The sequence below is a fragment of the Gymnogyps californianus genome, chromosome 1 (assembly GCF_018139145.2).
Source record: "Gymnogyps californianus isolate 813 chromosome 1, ASM1813914v2, whole genome shotgun sequence".
Classification (NCBI taxonomy): Eukaryota; Metazoa; Chordata; class Aves; order Accipitriformes; family Cathartidae; genus Gymnogyps; species Gymnogyps californianus.
Genome location: NC_059471.1, coordinates 11,287,834 through 11,307,713, shown reverse-complemented (window position 1 = coordinate 11,307,713; position 19,880 = coordinate 11,287,834). Strand labels below are relative to the sequence as shown.

The window sequence follows — 19,880 nt, the reverse complement described above, 5'->3', positions numbered from 1 at the left end:
TCAGCTCTCAGTGGACCTTTTTGAGTACAGGGCTCTGCTGCGGATGGGAGAATCTGCAGCTGCTTCTTTCCCTCTGTGCTTTAGCTTCTCTCTGGCTGTGGGTTCCCTGTGCCAGATGATGCTACCTGGCAAATCACAGGGCTGGGTGTTCAGGCCACAGAAGAGGAGAGAGTACCAGCACTACTTCTTGAATACAGGAGCTGCAGGTGATGTAATGGAGTGAATGTGTCTTTCACAGAACATGTAACATTATTTTGTAAGAACCATGTTCGAGAGCCTCTTTCATATTCCAAAGGTGAGTAGGTCTTTTTTTATAATGAATGTGAGATTTTTGCTATTGAATTAAAAAGTAGCTTCAGACTGTGTTCCTGAGTGTGCTCAAAAGGTAGTTAAACCTCTTGAACGTACTTTTCAGAAGAGTGTAAAACCAAAGCCTTCAGACTTGGATACGTCTGTAGCATTACCATGTGCAGGTAATAGCTTTGCATAATGCTGTGCTTATATAATAGCAGTTACACTTAACGAATATTTTGCGGTGAAAGTCTGGTTGGCTTTCTCATATGAGGTATAAAAACCAAATCCAAATGTGGAAGTGATATTTTAATATAAGCTTCAGGGGGAGGGAGAATGAAATAGATTCATGACGTTTAAACAAGAAAGATAATTTTTCTTCTCTATTACATATAAATATGCTAAGTTAAGTACGGTTTGTACAATTGAGTATGATTTCCACGCCCACCCCGACCCCGTTGAGTGCTGCAGACTGATTAGCGTAGTGAAGAGAAAATGTTACTTTCCAACATTAATTTCAAGTTTGGAAAATAACGCTTCTGATATTTTAGCCTATTACTTGAAGATGTCTATTCAAACTGCTTTTGAACTTGGATATCACAGCTTCACAGTAGAAAGTAGGGTGGTATTTGTATACCAAAAGACAGGCTCTGGAATCACATTAGGCAGCAGCTAACCAATTCCAGGAGATTTAAAAAAGAGAAAACTAAGTGGATTATAATTTTAAAATGTCATTATTTGGATTTTGAAAGTGATGCAGATGAGCTTGTTAAGCCTGTGGCTTTGAGATAAAAGCTTCTCATTGTCAAAAATTCTTTTGCCAGATCAGTATTATCCTTTTTAAAAAAAATAATGAAACCCAGTGGCACTCTTCTGTTGTCTTTAAGACCAGACTGGATTTGTCAGAGACAGACATGTAACAGGTAACATGACATCGTCTAAATCTACTTGGGCTGTGTCTAGACCAGGGGGTATCAATTGCATTGATGTTCTTTTGAGGTGATGTGAAGGCTTGTATCCTCAAGATATGAAAGGTGGGAGTTCTCAGAGGATGGTTTTGCATTTGGACGCCCAAGTGTAGGTGACCTGATTTGATAACTGCGGAGATGACCTACTCCTAAATCTGGACTTTAAATGTCATGTCAGCAAGTGGCATGTTATAGCTACTGTGCAAAATCACTTGGTTTGGATGTCTTCTGAAGACGGTTAATGTAAGAGAGGGGGAAAAAGGTTATGGGCAAATGTGTAGAAACAGAATGTTGTTAAATGTAGCAGATAAAAAAAAAAATGTTGTGTCAGAAACTGTAAAAAAAAATCCTCATTTGCCATATTTAGCTGAATGTTGATAAAATCTCAGGCAACTTGATATTACCTCTTTATCCAGTGAAATATTCCTTACCAATATCCTGCACTTCCTCAGTATGGAGAAACTTCCTTTTACCTTGGAGAACCATTTGTTTGTGCATATTCTAACTTTAATACTTCCTATATTTACGGTGAATCTTACTAACACAAACAGAAGACTCCTGAGTATAACTTTTTTTCAGGCAGCATCCCGTACTTGATGCTTGCAACATTCAAATGTTTCTTTTTCCTTAGAAAACCGAAGATACACATGCATTTACACAAATAGGAAAATAAAGGCATTTAAGTTTACTGCTTGCTCGCCTGAAACGTTTCTTAGTTGTTACACAATTCAGTGACTTTGGAGAAATGGGAAAGGTGCAAGAGTAACAGCATGCCAAGCTGTCACGTGTTCTACTTTGCCAGCTTGTGGCAGGTGGGTTTTGGGGTCTGATACACATGGATTCAGAGAGGCACAAAAGCTAATTCTTCTGTTTGGATGTGACCCTGTCTTAGATGGAAAACTTGTCTGTCTTAAGTATGTGTGCAGTAGAGCCAGAGTGAGACACACACTTTTATACTAATTATACATATAATTAAGAAGCATAGTTAAATAATTTCAGGTAGAAATATTTTATGTAGTTTATTTTGCTTTTTTGGTGTCATTTTTCCTTTCCCCCGGCCCATCATCCTGTAATCCTTCTAAGCTGCTGCTGTTTTGCATGTACTTGTAATGGTCTCAGGTAAGATTTCCTCCTCCTTTCTGATATGTTCTCAGTGAGTACTTATCTACAGTGTATGGAATTGTCTAAATAATATTTAAATACGAGTCTTCATTATATGACAAACCTTTTGAATATAGCTGTGAAGATGCAAAAATGTTAGTAACTTTTCCTGGAGAGAGCAGCTAACTAGAATAAATGCTTGCATCCTTGGTTTTAGACTTTCATATCTGTCATTTAATTGGCAGCATCTTAACTTTACCATCTATATTAGTTTTTTTTTTCCCCCACTCTCTGAACGGCCTTTTTGTTGATGAAGGTAGCATTGCAGTGTGTGTGTATATATATAACAATAAATAAAATTGAAGTTCTAGTTTACCTCTTAAATATTTTGCCAACGTATTTATTTTGTAAATTAAATCTACTGCAAGTCATAGAATAGTTTACATTTATTGGATCAAGCATGATGGAGACAACAGTCTAAAAAGAAAAGTGATTTTATTGTATGGCTCAAAATACTAGATATTAATAGACCTATGATTTTGTCAAAGGACTTTTAAACTCAGTAATCTTAAATGTTCACTCAAGAATAGTGTTCCTAAACCAAAAAATTTTTATGAATACATGTTCTCCTGGATTTGAAAGCGCCCTAATCATCCACTGTTGAACACTTCCGCAAGCATCAGTAGTGGCTCCCTAATAAACATTGTGGCTTAAAAATCATATCGATTTGTCAAGAGCAGGAGAAAAAAATCCTAAAGGAAATGGGAGAGGTGGAAAGGAAAAATGTCGTAATGGCAAAGGCATTTGAAAGAAGATGATTATAGTAGGAAGTGGCATGTTGTGTATTCTTCAACTTGTCTTGTACTTGAGCTGTTTGAGTGCTTCACAGAAAAAGTGATGAGTAGTTTAGCTGTCAAGGTGCCGTGCTTTCATGTTGAATGGAAGTGTATGAAACTTTCTGCTCTTCTAAGAAAAGTGAATACAATCATCAATGTCTTCCCTCCCTTCTATTTTCGATGGATTGATTTTTTTCGGAATAGGATGGTTATTTCTTTCTATGATGGTCCTGTTAAAATGTAAGATGTGAATTGCAAAACCCTTTCTATTGCTAGGCTTTCTATGTTTGGGGTCTTGTTGGTTTTTAACTGTCTCGGTCCAGGAGTATGCATGGCTGTGTTCAATGTTCCTTATCCCAGGATAGAGAAATTTCTGTATTTAGAGTTGTTAAACTTTGTAGGATCCTTAATCCTGTTTATTTCCTGTGATACTCATTAATCCTCGATGGAAAATATTGTAATTTATTTTTTCACTTCTGCAGTTGTGGATTTTGCACAGCCCCACGCAGAACCTTGCAATATATGTATACTTTGTCCCATGTCACTTTAGAAGCTAAAGCAACATATGGGTGGAAGAGCATTTTGGATAATAGTCAAAAGACCTTTTGGGAAGACCTTTTTTTTAAACCATTTGCATTGGAACAGATTAAAGTTCATAAATTGTTTGACTCCTGTCTACAAAGAGGCAGATATGGATAGGTGAGAACTTTGTGATCGTTATAACTTATTTTAAGGTGATTTAAATTTGATGTGGGTTTGATCCTTGGCTGACATAAAGGTTTAGGTGCCATTGCAGCTTTGGGAAACTTAATTCTTAACTCGTGAGTGAGAAAGAGTCCACAAATACTTGGTCATGTACTATACCTTTATGTATTATTGCAGTAGATTGAAATATACTCTCCAGCAACACTTGTTGTGTTTCTAACTCATTTTCTTTCATCACTTACCTTGTAGAAATTTTGAGAGTAGCATAAGTTATAGATGACATGTTAGAATATAGTATTGTATAGTCTGTAGGCTACAGTTCCAAATGCAGTGGGGTGAGGGGGAGTAAAACTAAAGAGTGTGGCTGGAACTGTCTGATTAATTAGGAACATAGTTTTCTATTGACATATATCTTTTGATGGATAAAATTGCATACTAATGTAAAGGACAGCAAAGCATATAACACGTCAATGATTTTGACAGGACACATTTTAAAATATTAGTGACAGAACTAAGATGCTGCTTTTTAGTTTTCATTTTGCATTGTAGGGAAGTATCTTAGATTTCATTCACGAATAAAGTCAGATAAGACATGATAGTACACAAACTTGCATAGCTTCTGTTAAATTTCAGAGCAAGCTAAAGATTAAATAAATGTCATAATGGAGTGATAAATAAGCTCTTAAGCATAAAAAAGTAAAAAGGAAAAAAGAACCTTTGGAGAAAACGCCAGGTTCAGATGGCAAGCGAAGCAGGATTTATGTAATTCCTTCAAGCATTGTTAACTCAAGGCCATCAGAATGGGGCAATAGATTGTTTTTTTTGTGGATATGAGTAATTCTTTTTCCTGGTGAAACAGGTAGGAAGCTGCTTTGCTGGAATCTGAGAAGATTGGTTTTTGGAGTGATTGGAATTGCTCAGCAGATTTCAGAAAGTAGTGTTCTGTAATAAGAACTTGGCATCTGGATTTATTTATTTTGCATAAACCTTTTACTATAAAAATTGATGTACAGTCACCATTTGGCTTGTGTCTTTCCTTGTGTAATAGTAACCACCCTTTTATTTGCAGTCATGAGGGATCTGTTAAGAAAAATTAGTTTATTGCACTTGTTGCAAAATAGTGATGTTCTATATCTTCCTCAAGAGAGAGAGCTTTAAAAATGTATCTAAAAGTGATGGAATAAAAGCTTGTTGCTCAAAATATTGCGTAAGACTTTTTCTGTACAGTGAAAGAGGAGAAGGACAAGTATAGGGAAGCAAAACATAGCAATGTAATAATGACATATGTTATGATCATTATTTTACTTGGAGAAACGATGCTTTTTCTGCAGACAGTTCTACAGCGTACTGGAGGGTTTTAGATTCACCTTTCAGTGAACAAATGAATTCATTGGTACCTTCTGCACACAAGAAGGAATGGGCCAGGCCTGGGCTGCATTGGTTTACTGAGGATTCAATCTTCTGTCTTTGGGAGTTAGGTAGTAGAATTTATGCTTACATACCTTGAATACCTGTCATATCAGCTTCCTCAGCTTTTTTGCTTTGAATGAACAGAGCTTTATTTTGTTGCGGTAGGACATGATTACAGATGGATTTTTTTTCTAAGTAAATGTTGATAAATATATTGGGTTTTAATTTTCCAAAATTCTTGAGTTGTCGGTACCTTAAAGTAATCAAAACATCTGTATAGCTGTCTCTTCTACCTGAAATACTTATTTTAAAAGTGTAAGGGATGGAGGATTGCTTCGTTCTTGCCATTTTAGTGGTATTTCCTGAAAAAGGGAAAGATGCCCGTATGTATTTAGACATTAAGCACGTTTGCTATTAAGTTATTCATTATAAGATTAGTTTTTAGTGGCCATGACAATTAAATCACAGTTTATCTGATAACCTGCTGTGTTGGGTTTGTGTGGCGGCGTTTTGGTAGCGGGGGAGGCAGACTGGGGATCAGTTCTGCCAAGGGAAGCATCCCCTGCAGTGACAGCAACTGGCTCGAATCGCCTACTGCTGCTCAGAGAGTGCCTGAAGCTGGGAAGGCTTGCCGCTGAGGCTGGGAAGGGGCACTTTCACCTGGACTGAGTGATGCAGGAAAGGCTGCATTAGCATGCTCATCTGTTCAGTCTGGAGGCGGATCTAGTCCTGATACTAACTCAAGGATAAGCAGGGAGAAATTAGCATTTTTAAATATAATTTCAAGATCTAAGTATGTTAATGTGTCTTTGGCTAACGATATTATCCTGTATTTCTTTTTGCATATCTTTTTCCTTAAATTCAGTATAAATGAAGGTTGTAACGTTAAAGTGAGGTTGATGATGTGGGAACACATGTTTAGATGTAGTATGTTTTATTTTGACCTACTCGTTAGTGTGCATGAAGTGACATCAATGAGTTTAATGAGTAAACTTGATTTAATGGATAGTTAAAAAGCAAGAGTGAGTATGCTTGAGAGAATTGTCCTATAATGTTTTTAAATTGCCTTTTTTTTTTTTCTAATTAAGTCTTTGTTTTCTTGGAGAAACATGGGTCTTCAGACTGACTATGTTTAAATGCAAAAGATAAACTGCAGTACAGGTAGAAATTTAAAAAAAAATTATATTTGAATGCTTCCTCTGGACTCGAGCACATTGAACATAGTGTGTCACTGGTCCTTTGTTTTCCTTTATGAACTAAGTTTCAGATAGACAATTGTATGATAATCTTGTCTGCCTGTAAAAAGAAGTTTGCTAAAATGTAAAAAGATTAAAAGCTAAAAAATAAAATATGAACAGCTGTTAAGAATAGAATAGAACAATAGTTGTAGGTTACCTGTGAGGAATTGTAAATGGTACTTGCTCTTTATTCTATTGATTTCACATTACTTCAATTCATGTATTGATGTCTAGACTGTATTTCTCATAATAATAACTTTTTCAATTTTTTTCACATATGACCTATTAGGAATCATAGCATCTTGCTGGAGGTAACAATGTTCGTCCACAGAACCACAGAAAAATTAAGTTGGAAAAGACCTCTGGAGGTGGTCAGGTCCAAACTGCTGCTCAAAAGAAGGTCTACCTTCAGCTGGATTAGTTTCCTCAGGACCCTGTCCAGCTGAGCTATGAAAGCGTCTGAGAATGGAGGCTCTACAGTCTCTCTTGGTAGCCTGTCCCAGCAATTAGGTGTTCTCTTTATAAAATTATTTTTCCTTATGTCCAACTGAAAATTTCCCTTGTTGCAACTAGTGACTGTTGCTTCTCATTCTTTGACAGTGCATCTCTTGGAAATTGGCTCGGTCTTCTCTGCAAGCCCTCTCTTCCTTTGGTTAGCTGAAGGCTTCAAGGAGATTCCCTGTCCTAGCCTTCTCTTCAGGATGAGTTAACTCAGCCTCTTGTGTGCTCCAGCCTGCTAGCCACCTTGACCTCCCTCAGCTGGACTTCCCGCATATGTCAATGTCTATCTTGTGCTGGGTAACCAAAACTGGACATGGTATCCAGGTGCAGTTTCTCAAGTGCCACAGAGAGGAAGAATCACTTTCTTTGACCTGCTGCCTATTTGCTTGCTGGTGTAGCCCATGTGCATGCACAGCCTGCATAAGGGTGGGCTGCTGACTCATGTTCAACTTCTTGTCTATCAGGATGCCCAGGTCCCTTTCTGCAGAACGGCCCCCTGGCATGACAGTCCTCAGCTTCTACTTCTGCATGGTATTACTCTGTCCAGTGTTGAGGACTTCGCTTTTGTCTTTGAGCTTCATGAGGTTTCTCTCTGCCCAGTCCTCCAGCTTCTTGAGGTCTCTCTGAACTCTGAGGCTCTACTTCCCTTTGTATCAACGACTATTCCCAACTTAATGTCATCTGCCAACATGCTAAGGGTATGTTCTGTCCCATCATCCATGTCATTAATAAGAATGTTAATCAGCATCACCCCTACTATCAACCCTGCAGGTGCAACATAAGTAACTGGTCTCCAGTTGAACTCAGTACCCTTTGAGCCCTCTAGTCCAGACTGTTTTTCACCCAGCTTGTAATCCTGCCGTCCAGTCCCTATCGCTCTAATTTGATTACAAGGGATGCTGTGGGATCCTGCATAGATGGCCTTGCTCAGTTGAAGTAAATGACATTCGCTGCTTTCCCCTTGTCCAGAGAGCCAATCTTTTCATTAGAACGGGCCATGAAATTGGCTAAGTGTGGTTTATCCTTGATAAATCCATGCTGGCCTGGCAATTCAGAGCATGCTTTGTGCAGGTGAGGTGACCATTGCCCTCAGCCCTGCCCTGAGAAAGCAGCACCTCATAGTCCCTGTAGCCTCAGATGTGGATGGTGTCTTCCCTCAGGAGTTTGTGTTGGTCCAGTCCCCTGACATGCTGGGGGTGACCACTCAGGCTCGTGCAGGGGACCTTGCCCTGCAGCAAGTCACCACCTCTGTTACGCAGATCCAGCAGCGGTGCACAGTCTTGAGCAATGTCTCCAGGCTCCCTGTGCACCCTCTTCCACAGCAATGGCTGTGCCAACTGCCTTGGTCCTGGTTACTGGAGCTCCCCAGTGGTCATGTCCCTGGGAGGCTGGACCTGAGTCCCTTCGCTGCCTCGCAGCATTTCCTGCTCAGCAGGAAAACTCCTGTGCTATCTGTGGCTCCCAGCTGCTACTCACTTACCTCCTGAATGCTGCTGGGTGCTGCATGCTCCTTTCTCCTGCTCTGTTCCCTGGACAGGGAGTAGAAGCTATTCTGCATTTGATATAAGGCATTGTGTATGTGTAAAATGTCATTACTAATAGTAGTTATTTATTAAAATCTGGTACAGTCATATAAACATATCTTTTCTTTTAATGTCTTGCTTTCAGAATGGCCATAGCCAGTGTTTGTCATACATATGTAACATTTTGCTATTTCAATTGAAGATGTAGCCAAAAAGTAGGAAGTTTCTTTCTCTTCTGCATTTTTATGAATAGCCTGCAGGGCTTTTTTTGTCTGAAAGAACGCATAGAATCATAGAATAGTTTGGGTTGGAAGGGACCTTTAAAGTTCATCTAGTCCAACCCCCCTGCGATGAGCAGGGACATCTTCAACTAGATCAGGTTGCTCAGAGCCCTGTCCAACCTGACCTTGAATGTTTCCAGGGATGGGGCAGCTACAACCTCTCTGGGCAACCTGTGCCAGTGTTTCACCACCCTCATCATAAAAAATTTCTTCCTTATATCTAGTCTAAGTCTACCCTCTTTTAGTTTAAAACCATTACCCTTTGTCCTATCGCAACAGGCCCTACTGAAAAGTCTGTCCCCATCTTTCTTAGAAGCCCCCTTCAAGTACTGAAAGGCTGCAATAAGGTCTCCCCGGAGCCTTCTCTTCTCCCGGCTGAACAACCCCAACTCTCTCAGCCTTTCCTCACAGGAGAGGTGTTCCATCCCTCTGACCATTTTTGTGGCCCTCCTCTGGACCTGCTCCAGCAGGTCCATCATAATGAACAGTCCCGTAGTCTTTGACTACAGCTCCCGCTGACTGTGAAACCACAGGAAATTTTTTTCCCCATTAGTAGTCCCCTACAGATTGCTTTTGCAATTTCAGAGGGGCGGGCAGTCTCTAGGATCCCTTTCCTGCCAGGAGACATGGTGGAAAAACACGAGATTTTTTTTTTCATGACTGGCATGTGTGTCTGAGTTCGCTGCCCTCCTTCTGCCAGGAATGTACAAAACGAATGCTGGAGACTCTGGAAGTCAAATCTCTGGGCCAGTGAACTTATTAAGAGACTCCTGATATCTGTAAGCTGGGCAAGCAATTGCCATTAAAGCTCTGCAGAGATAATGTAGCTTGGAATAAGATCTTACTGTAGCAGTTTATGCGTGTTAAGATTCCCAGAAGCTGTAGAACATGGCAGAATTTATGCAGAAAATATATTCCATTTCTAATCATCAGAGAATTAACAGATATGCGCTGAATGAGCATTTTTATTAATGGTCCAGGCCCAGATGCTGTCCGTTTGTAGGAAGTCAAGAATGGGAAAACTCAGATGAAGGGAAAAATTGCCTATAATTTTCATCCTTCAAAACTCTTAATAAGGAGGTATATTAAAACAATTTAATTGGCAACTGAGGGCAAAAGAATCTAAAGTGCCGTCTGTCCTACCTGGCAGTCTTCGATGTGAAATACAAAAAGATGACTTGATAGGTACTATATGGACACAGAAGCTTAATTCATTTAGAGGAAGGAACATATTTTGTCTGTGTGGCAGTAAAGTAATACTTCTAGCCACATGTCTCCTTTTGTATTTTTCCTGCTACTCAACACTGTCATTTAAAAATGGATTTAAATTTTGAAATTTTTCCTGGTTTAAAATTTGCATTCTCAACCAGATTAAGTTACAGTGCAAGCTCAGATTGCTTTCTGGAAGAAAAACATCAGCAGTGGAGGCTCTGAATTATATACAGATGATCCTCAGTTAAGATGTATAATGTATTTTAATTGAAGATGAATGAAAATTTTGAAATGCCTCCAAATGTGCACCTTTCTAGAGATCTCTTTGTTCCCAAGTATAATATGACTTCTTCAGGATTTCTGGTGTAGGAGAAATATAACAACATGGGATGGATTGGCAGTGGTGATGCTCAATGATAGGTAAGGAAGTGAATATCAGTGGGTGACCAGGAGGAAAGGAATGATTGCCCTATAGAAAATAATATGGCAGCAATTCAAATATATCAATTCATTTGTTAATTAGTAGATGAAGTCTGCTTTTTTCGTAACTTACTTTAGTTAAACTGAAAACAGTAAATATTCAGTCATTTAAAAAGCAATTTTGTATGATGGACAGTGGCTTTTACAGGGCAACCCTGTTCCACTGAAACTGTTTTGTCTGTATTAGATTTGACATAAGTGTTAACCAGAGATGACAAGCTTGTTTAATTACAGTGCCCTACTGTTAATCAAATATTACCTGCATGTCTATTGAAAGATAAGCTGAACTGTGGTCTTTATTCCACTGACTAGATCTTCATTACCTATCTTCATTACAGAAGCTTAGATGTTTTACTTATATGTAGACATACAACATTAGGTGTCTTAATCTTGAACGATATCCCATATTGAGTATTTAAGATGAGTGTACAGTTCTCCTGAAAGAGATAGGGAAAGTAAGCTTGTCTAGAAGCATCCACGTACCTTCAGTTTGTGTTTTAATGAAGACATAAAAGGATCTGTTATGCTGATGAAATTCAAGGTGGGAAGAGCAGCATGTGAGCTTGTTACTTTGTTTTCCTGCCTTGCCTGGAAATTTTGTCTTGCTGGCTAAAAACTTAAGTTGGAACTTACTAAGTGTATTTTTCTACATGCTATATAGTACATGTAAAAGGCAATCTCTCCAGCAAACTGCATGCAGTAAAGGTTGTGGTGCCTGTATCTTCACTCTGAAGTGATGGCAAGCCCAGCGAGGTTGCTTGGCTATAGTTCAGGCTCAAAGCACCTACACTACGTTTAGGAAAAGTGGTGCTTAGTGTGCCTGGCCCTGTCTCTGTCAGAAAACTGAAAAAGAGTATGGGTCTGTATTCTGGTAGTCAGGCACTCAAGCTTCCCTGCCAGGAAGAGCGGAGGCTGACTGCTGACCATGAGCTTGTGTGTCAACTGTGTGCATGGTAGGTTTGTCTGTGGTGGAGACCGACAGTGCAGACATACCTAATAAAAATAGGAGAATTACCCTTGGATTCTGAACAATTGTGTTACAAAAAAATTAATGTTACTCATATTGCCTATGTATTTTCATCTGGGCACTGTAAGTTTCTCTTGTCAATTTTACTAACCTATAAATATTGCTTTATATTTCCACACTGAAACTGTTTTCCAACCAAGATTGGTGCTTTTCAGTAAATGAACGTTTCTGTTGGGTGCATAAAACATTGTGATCTTCCAGGCTGTAAGACATTATTGTAGAGTAATCTTATTTATTAATAAAATCACCTAACTTTTGGAAATTGGCTTTGAAAGGGGGAGAAAAGTAGTTTTACAGTGAGGACATAAAATGTAATTGATTCTCTCTCTATTTCCAGGTACTCCCATTGGAAAACAGAATGAAGGACACCACGCGTTTCCCACAGGCGCTGAACATTGGCATGGGAATAGTCATGACCTTGTATATCTCACTAGCCACACTAGGGTATCTGCGCTTTGGGGATGAAATCAAGGGCAGCATAACTTTAAACCTGCCACAAGATATATGGTAAGTGCATATGTGACTTAAAACCAGTATTCTAGAAGGCAAAAACATTGTGGTTGTTCCATGTGTCAGTGCTGTCATAGTTGATAGGGGCTCAAACTCTTTTAAAATTAGACTGTATATAGTATCCCTGTGCCTTCTGCAGTGAGCTGTGATCCTAGCCAGCAATTTCTTGCATATTAAAAGGAATTGCATATGGAAACAGATTAATGATTTTTATAGTAAAGTATTCCATCTCTAGCAGGAGCTAGAGCCAGTGTATTGAAGGAGGGAGTATGCAGTTTGCAACCAGCTATATTGCAGTTCTGAAACCAGCTAGTTTTAACTTGGATATCCTGGTAATATAGCGGCCCTTTTTTAGCGGAGTCACTGACTTAAGCAGGTAAGCAACTGGAATAGAAGACAACAAAACTGAATAGGTTTGTAGTTCAGATGCAAGTCCATGGATAATGCATAATAATGGCTTCCTATCAGGAAAATGACACTTATGCTTGCCAGTGTCTCAGGGGTATTATAATTTTCATTTACCTCTTTTTTAATACTGTGAGAGCTCCACGTGTCACATGCGCTGAAGCACTGAAGAAGCACGGAAGACTTTCAACTGGTGCATTGTTAGTTCTGTATGTATCTATGGATGGATATATACTGCAACTATTAGTTTAAATATAACTCTTAATTTTTTTTTTTACTACCTTTATGTCTGATGGGCCTAAAATTAGGTATATCAGCAGTGCACAAGTGTAAAAGCTGAAAAGTATTTTAATGTTTTCATTCTGATCAAGTAATGTCTTACAGGTTATATGCTTGCATCTACTTGTTCGATGTCTGTTGTGGTAGCATATCAAAGTAGTAAAATCTCAAATTATGTGAAACAAAAACTGCTTTGGTGAACTGAATGCTGACTCCTTTTTTACTCTTTGAAAAAGAGAAGAACACTTAAAGAGTGTTCTTAATTTTCAAGTGTTACTTTTTCATTCTCTATTTTCATTCCTTGGAGTCAGTGTGAGCTATGCATTTTTAATGTTCTTAAGAAGTTTTGTTTAATTGCCTGACTGATCCCAGTGATAAATACATGAAATGATAATAAAATGTGTCTTGAAGGATGAATGGTTTTTTTGTTGCTAGAATTTTTATGTCTCTGTTGTTGCTTTTTTGCTTGTTTTGTTTTTGTACTGGTATTGTAAAAACGGAGATTTGGTCCTCAATTTTTTGTGCCTTAAGAGAAGTGCTCTTAAAAGAGGAGGAGGGAGAGGAATGTGGAATATAAGGTAAGGTTGCTCACTCACTCTGTTGCTTTTTATTGTGCTCATGCAAGCAACAGGATGAACTTTACTCTGCTGTAATATTCTGCTTTATTCAGCAGCCCTGCTGTCTAACAGGGCTGTTCAAATAAGAGTTTTCGAATAGCTCTTGGTTACAGAGCAGATGTGATGATAAGATGATATTTATCCTGATGGCTTTACAGACCTAATGCAAAGAAAGAGATAATAAAAGAGATGGAAACTGGTGTTCTGTAAGGTGAAGAATTGGCATTATAAGTTCAATAACCTCAGAGCTGCTCAGGACACATATGTAGAGATCACAAAGTCATCTGTTTTCGTCTTACCCTGGATAGTATCCCAGAGCACCAAACAAAATTAGAAGGAGAAACAGCTCAGTGGTATGCCCATGGGTTGTGATGTACGATGCTATTGCTGTGCAGTACTGTGGGTCTACCTGATACAGTACTGATGAGCAAATGTATGCAATTAACTGTGCTAGCAAAACGAATTTCCAGTGAACCATATGACAATATTTAGTTATTTTGTCCTCACATAAAAAGCCAGTAAGTGGCTGGATTGAACTAGAGAAATGCAAGGAGCAGACAAGTTTTTATAAGCAAGCGGTCATGCGAAAGAGCCTGGAATGTAGCTAAGCAGTGAGACTTGGCTTATGTGTTTAATTCCAGCTGGACAATCCGTATCTTAAAAATAAACTTTTCCTGATAAAGAAAATTAAAATTCTGCTGCTTTCTGAGTTTTATTTGATGTTCTTGCAGATGAATTGACCAGAAGGCATACACAGACCCTAGACCAGTTAAGTCCTTAAATTCAATTTAAATGGAGGACTGCTCGTATTCTAAAAAAATTCTGCTAGATAGGGGCTTTTGGAGAAGAGATTTATTGCAGTTCTAGTTTAGAACATGTTTTGGAGCACAAACCATTGGTCAGTGTAATATGTTAATTAGAATATGTTGAAAATTGACTTTATGAAAAGAGAGTAGTTTTCAGCTTTTTTTTGCTGATCTTTAACAACAACTTCTTTCTAGAATCAGAGTTCTATTTTACTGCATTAAATAACTTTTTTTACATGCAGTTATATTTAGCTGTTTGGAATGTCTTAATTGTTTTTCATATCCTCAGAAGTATGCAGAGTACCTAGTGATATGAATCTTTTCACTCGGTTTGTTGCTGACTGAGGAGAGGACACACAGGCACAGAGTGTAGTTTACCTGATTTATTTGTGGTCACAAGGTGCCTCCTGACCAAAGCCAACGAGGGACCCCATTTGCCTAAACGAACACATATTTATAGTCAAAAAGTACATAATTATTGTTGCTCGATCATCAGTTCAAACCATGTCCTTCGGCATCTGCAAATATAGATTATAGGAAATTCTGCTTTAGTGCTTTAGTAGTGTCCTTGGTTGGAGTCTCAGAATCATAGACTGGTTTGGGTTGGAAGGGACCTTTAAAGATCATCTAGTCCAACTCCCTTGCCATGAGTGGGGACAGCTTCCACTAGATCAGGTTGCTCAAAGGCCTGTCCAACCTGACCTTGAACACTTCCAATGATGGGGCATCCACAGCTTCTGTTGGCAACCTGTTGTGGTGTCTCGCCACCCTCATAGTAAAAAAATTCTTCTTTGTCCTTGGTTGGAGTCTCCTCTTCTTGAGGCTGAAGGTTCTTTCTGCTGTCTGTTCTTCGTTAAGATATATGTGATAGTCTTTGTGCAACAACTGGTTTACCATGAATCCCAAAGATTAACTACCATACAAAATATTATAGTGTATTCCAAGTTCAACAAGAGGTTACACGGTACTAGTTCAAGTGGAAGCTTAGCATAACTAATGCCATATTGGCCCTAGCTGTATTGATATACAAGTTTTGTTACACTAGTTCCCAATTTTTTCCCCTTAAAAGAGGTACAACAAAATCTAAAATATAGATTGAAGAGAGGCAGACTTTTCTTAACTTCTAGCACATAAGAGTGATTTAGAAATTTTTTAAAAGGTAGCCTAAGGAGCCGTCTTTATCTAATTGGAATATAATAGCAAAGTACTAGTAAAATAACTTTAATAGTATAAAAATTGTTTCCTAATTTGAAAAATTTGAATCCTTGTAGAGCTAGAAAAATAGTTAGTGTTACGGAGAGGCTTTGAACTACTGTGTAAAGCTTTGAATCCTGTTTTTGAATCTCTTTTTAAAATAAAAAAAATTTAAATTCAAGATTTAAAATTTTGTAGAGTTTTGGGATGATCTGAAGCCTGAGGATTAAAGGCTAATTGGGGGTACCTGGTCAGGTTTTCTTTTTGTTAACTAGCTAAAATCCATCTAAGCTTATGGAATCTGGACAGTGATGCAGAACTGATAGAAATGTGACTCTTTGTTTTCCCTCTAAATTTCTCAAGCTGCTCAGCAATCAAAAAGAAGTGTTTCGCAAAAGCAGTGGCTCCTCAACTAGCAACACCGTTATGTCCCCATGTAAACTGATGTAATAGTTTTTTCTGTCACTTTGAGTATGCCTTTGGGGCTTTATCGAGCTGTGTACAGTGAGGGTCAAACCTTTGATACAAATAATTTAGGACCTGTTAGTCAAAGTGTATTTTTCTTTTTTCCCCATATATACACTTTTAGTTCCTTCTGTATATTTGTCCAGCTAATAAAAAAGCTGATGTTTTTGTTAGCAGTCTTTTGGTATCATCAAAAATTGAAAATTTGATGAACTGTCTTGCAGATGTGAGATGAGAAGCACATAAAAACATGCTGAAAGGACTATTCAAGTTCATCAGCTGTATTCCTCTGCTCAAAACCGCTCCAGTGTACCAGAACCATTACTGACTGTGTGTTCAACACTTCCTTCAGAATGTTGAGGGAAGGGTGATGGAGACATCCTGTTGTGGTGGGAAAGAGCTGAGCTGTATGGATACAAATTTTGCCATGCCGTGCCGTTTGGCCTTAGGACAAGGGGCCAAAAGCAGTCCTGGCCTGATTTTATTTACTAATACAGAAAGAGGCTATGATACTCAAAGGGAGAACGCTTTGAGTGACCTCTGCCAGGCTTTGAGAGATACAGAGACAAGGGTCCAATTTTTTCTTTTCCTACTCTTGCTGCTGTTTTTTCTTTTCTTCCTGTCACAAGTTGCCTTTGCTTTCTGGTTGCAGTTGTACCTCTTTTTGAGTTCGGAAGCAAAAAAAGTATTCAGTGCTTTGGTCTGCTCAGTGTCATCTTCTGTTATCAAAGGTTGTTTATGAGAAATATTTCTTCTCTCATTTGTGAACACACAACACCCCATGGCAAATGAACTAAAACCTTACCCAAAAGCTTTGATCGTGCTCTTAGTTGCATTCTTAGAAACAAAATCATACCAAGAGTCTTGTAACTTCTGTCAGTTGGCTGTAAGCAGACCTACGACAAATGCTTGTAGTTTATGCAGAATGGATTAAGAATGCATCTAAACTTAAAACTGTTGGTGGTATGGATAATACTGTGTTCTTGTTTATTTAGCCACAAGTAAAAGTGGTAAAAGTGGCCACACTTTAAATTTTTTGGAAGATTTACTCTAGCTTTTTGAGAACTTAACAAAATTTCTCAAACTAATTTCTCTGAAACCTTCTCTTGGGGTAGATCCACAGACATTTTGTTTACGAAAAGCTGGAGATGTAGGAAAACCTTCAGGCAGATCATGAAGGAAAAAACAATAATGCTACAACCATATAGCAATGGATTTCACTGCATTAAGATAAGTGAGATAAGAGCATGAGCATGATCTCTAAAAAACCTTAACTATCTTGGGGAAAAAAAGGTATTTGTTATCTAAAATTTGGCAAGACCGTGCCAATATATGGGTTATTTTCCAACATACATAAAGAAGCAAGATGCACAAGTCTATGCAAAATTATATTGAAGTTAGGCTGCCAACCCATTCAGGCATCTTTTTAAAATATTTTCCTTAGTTTATACCTGAGCCTCACAGCCGGTTTTATGATATTTCTTACTGAGATATAGTTTATATGCGGGTAGATGTGAACTTTTTTCCTTGATTTTTTTTTTTTTTTGTGTTCATCTGTGATATGACACTTTTTTTCTCATAAATACTAATAATCTTTTCCTTTACTCACAGGATAGGGTTTTCTGGTTCTGTACAAATCTGAAAAAAAAAAAAATACATAAAGATTAAAGCTGGATGATCTGAAGTCAGTTAATATTTTTGGAATAGTAAAGAGTGTTTTGAACCAATTTAGGCAGAAAGAAGTTAAATGTAGCTGAGTTTTATATTATAAAGAAGCTGTCCACTATATTGTATTTTTGGAACATTTTTATCTATAGTTTGATGACATGTAGGGTGGAATAACACTAGAATGGAAAGAGATTAATGAGACTAGAAATTCTTCCCTCTTCTTAAAAGGTAGCTTGTGCCTTTTACCAGTCTGTGTAGAGATAATTTTGCTTTTTATGTAACTGGATTCTTGGAGTGGTGCAAGAGCGCAGCTTGTCCTTGTCTGGCACAGAATTTAAAACCATCCTAAAGTAACTTTTCAACAAAATATACAGTCTCTTAAAAAAACAAACTATCTTGATCCCTAAAATGTTTGTCTAGTTACAGCAGCTCTAGTCCTGTTTGTTAGGAAGGACATTCCTGCATCAGAGTGAACTCTCTTTTACATGTGCATACATTCTTTTTCCAATTTCTTTTTCTTGGTAAAGTATCCTGCCAGTCCGCCACTGGCATAAGGTTGGCACAATGTGGAGCTGTAGAACTTTGGTACTCCTTTGTTTTGCTATACACCCTATGAAATACTGTGACATGGCACAGTAATTTAATGGTGTTCTGTACCTAGTAGTTTTGAAGAAGAGAGTGGGGACAGCAAGCAAATTTGGTTATGGATATTTTCTAGCCTTAGAAGGTACTCCTTCCAATTTTAATAAATGAAATTTCCTGAGATACCTTCTTCCCAGTGTGAAAACTCTTTTTAGGAACACTTTGTGAATCTGCAGAAATCTGGAAGATATTGGCATTGGTCTTTAAAATTTCCAATGTTTGCTGCCACTGTGAAAGGTTTATCGATGTACAGATTATATTTGACGTGAATTTGGAATTTTCTTTTCCCAAATAACTGCCTGTTTAACCTGTTCTTCTTTAAGTTTATTCATTTATGATTGCATGATATTATTTTCGGTTTTGTTTTGGGGTTTTTTTGGTCCGTATTTTGATAGTCAGCTTATCTTCTGCAATTTCATAGGCAGTTATAACTTGCAAGAAGATAATGTTATCTTCTTGTTTGCTGGGGGGAAAAAATGCATTTTATATAGATGGCCTTAGTGCCATTAGCAAGCTAATTTTTTATGAAGAGTTTGCAACTTACATGAATATGTGTAAATGTTTTCAACAGGTTGTATCAGTCTGTAAAAATTCTGTACTCCTTTGGGATTTTTGTGACCTATTCAATTCAGTACTATGTTCCTGCGGAGATCCTCATTCCAGCTGTCACCTCCAAAGTGGAGCAGAAGTGGAAGTTACTCAGTGAGCTTGTGGCAAGAGCACTATTAGTCTGCTCAACCTGTGAGTATGTGCAAAACATCCATAAAAAAGCTAGCTATTACACGTTGTTGGGGCCTGCTTATTTAAACATGTTTTGTTATTTATTTTTCCGGAGGCTAGCAAACCTGAAATTTTGTTTCAGTGATTCAGTATGTTTTGACTTTCATGAACAAGTGAATCTAATGTTGTATTTGTATTTTAACCACACTTTTTTTCGTAGGTGTGACCAATTATTTGACAACCATATCTTTTGCCAAGAGTACTCTAAAGCTGCCAACTTGAAAATAATTTTCTTAGAATAAAAGTTTTTAAGTAATAGACACATTGCTGTTTCATGTCGGTGTTTCTCTATGTGACCTGCAGTACATGCTGCTCGTGGAGAAATCCTTTTTCTGTTTTGTTGGTCTGAGGATTGAGCCTAAGGTGTGCTGCTCTGTATCCATCAAATAGCACTGGCAAACATGGATGCCTGGTCACAGTGTTCGTGGAGGGCCACTTATTTCAGGTGATAATGCTCCAGAGTAGTTTTGTATCTCTGCCCTCACTGCCTGGTACTCCGGTTGTTTTTCTTGCTTGTCTCCTACTCTTCCCATCCCTCCTACTGTGTCCCTGCTTTTCTCACAGCTAGTCTAGATATCATAGATACTAGTGGGAATCAGCAGTGCTCATTGAATGGTGAGCATGGTCTCATCTAGGAGCCGATATTCCTGAAGATAATGAACTGAGGAGGAAGTTTAGGTTTGTCTTTACAGCTCCCATCTAAAGTGCTGAATAACATAAGAAGCTTTTCTCAAAGACGTTATAAAAGATCGTTTCTAGTACAAAGCTGGCTTCTTGACTCCACCATTTGTACTGAAACGAGCTGTTTACCTTAAAAAGAATCAAAACTGCCAAACAAGCAAAAACTGCTAAACCTTATTTTTTAGGGGGTAAATATTGATGAAAGAGAAGAGTTTAGTTTTTGTTGGCTCTGTTCTTCTTGGTGAATGCTGACCAGTGGT

At 38.1% G+C, this 19,880-nt stretch overlaps 1 protein-coding gene across 2 annotated transcripts in view; it reads left to right on the top strand.

Annotated features, from left to right (window-relative positions):
- Positions 1–19,880, top strand: part of SLC36A4 (solute carrier family 36 member 4) — a 108,270-nt gene that overhangs the window by 30,932 nt on the left and 57,458 nt on the right. For both annotated transcript variants that reach the window (XM_050899519.1, XM_050899528.1), the window contains 2 exons: positions 11,911–12,080; positions 18,731–18,900. In XM_050899519.1, the coding sequence (XP_050755476.1) occupies positions 11,911–12,080; positions 18,731–18,900 (340 nt within the window). The remainder of the gene's footprint in view (positions 1–11,910; positions 12,081–18,730; positions 18,901–19,880) is intronic.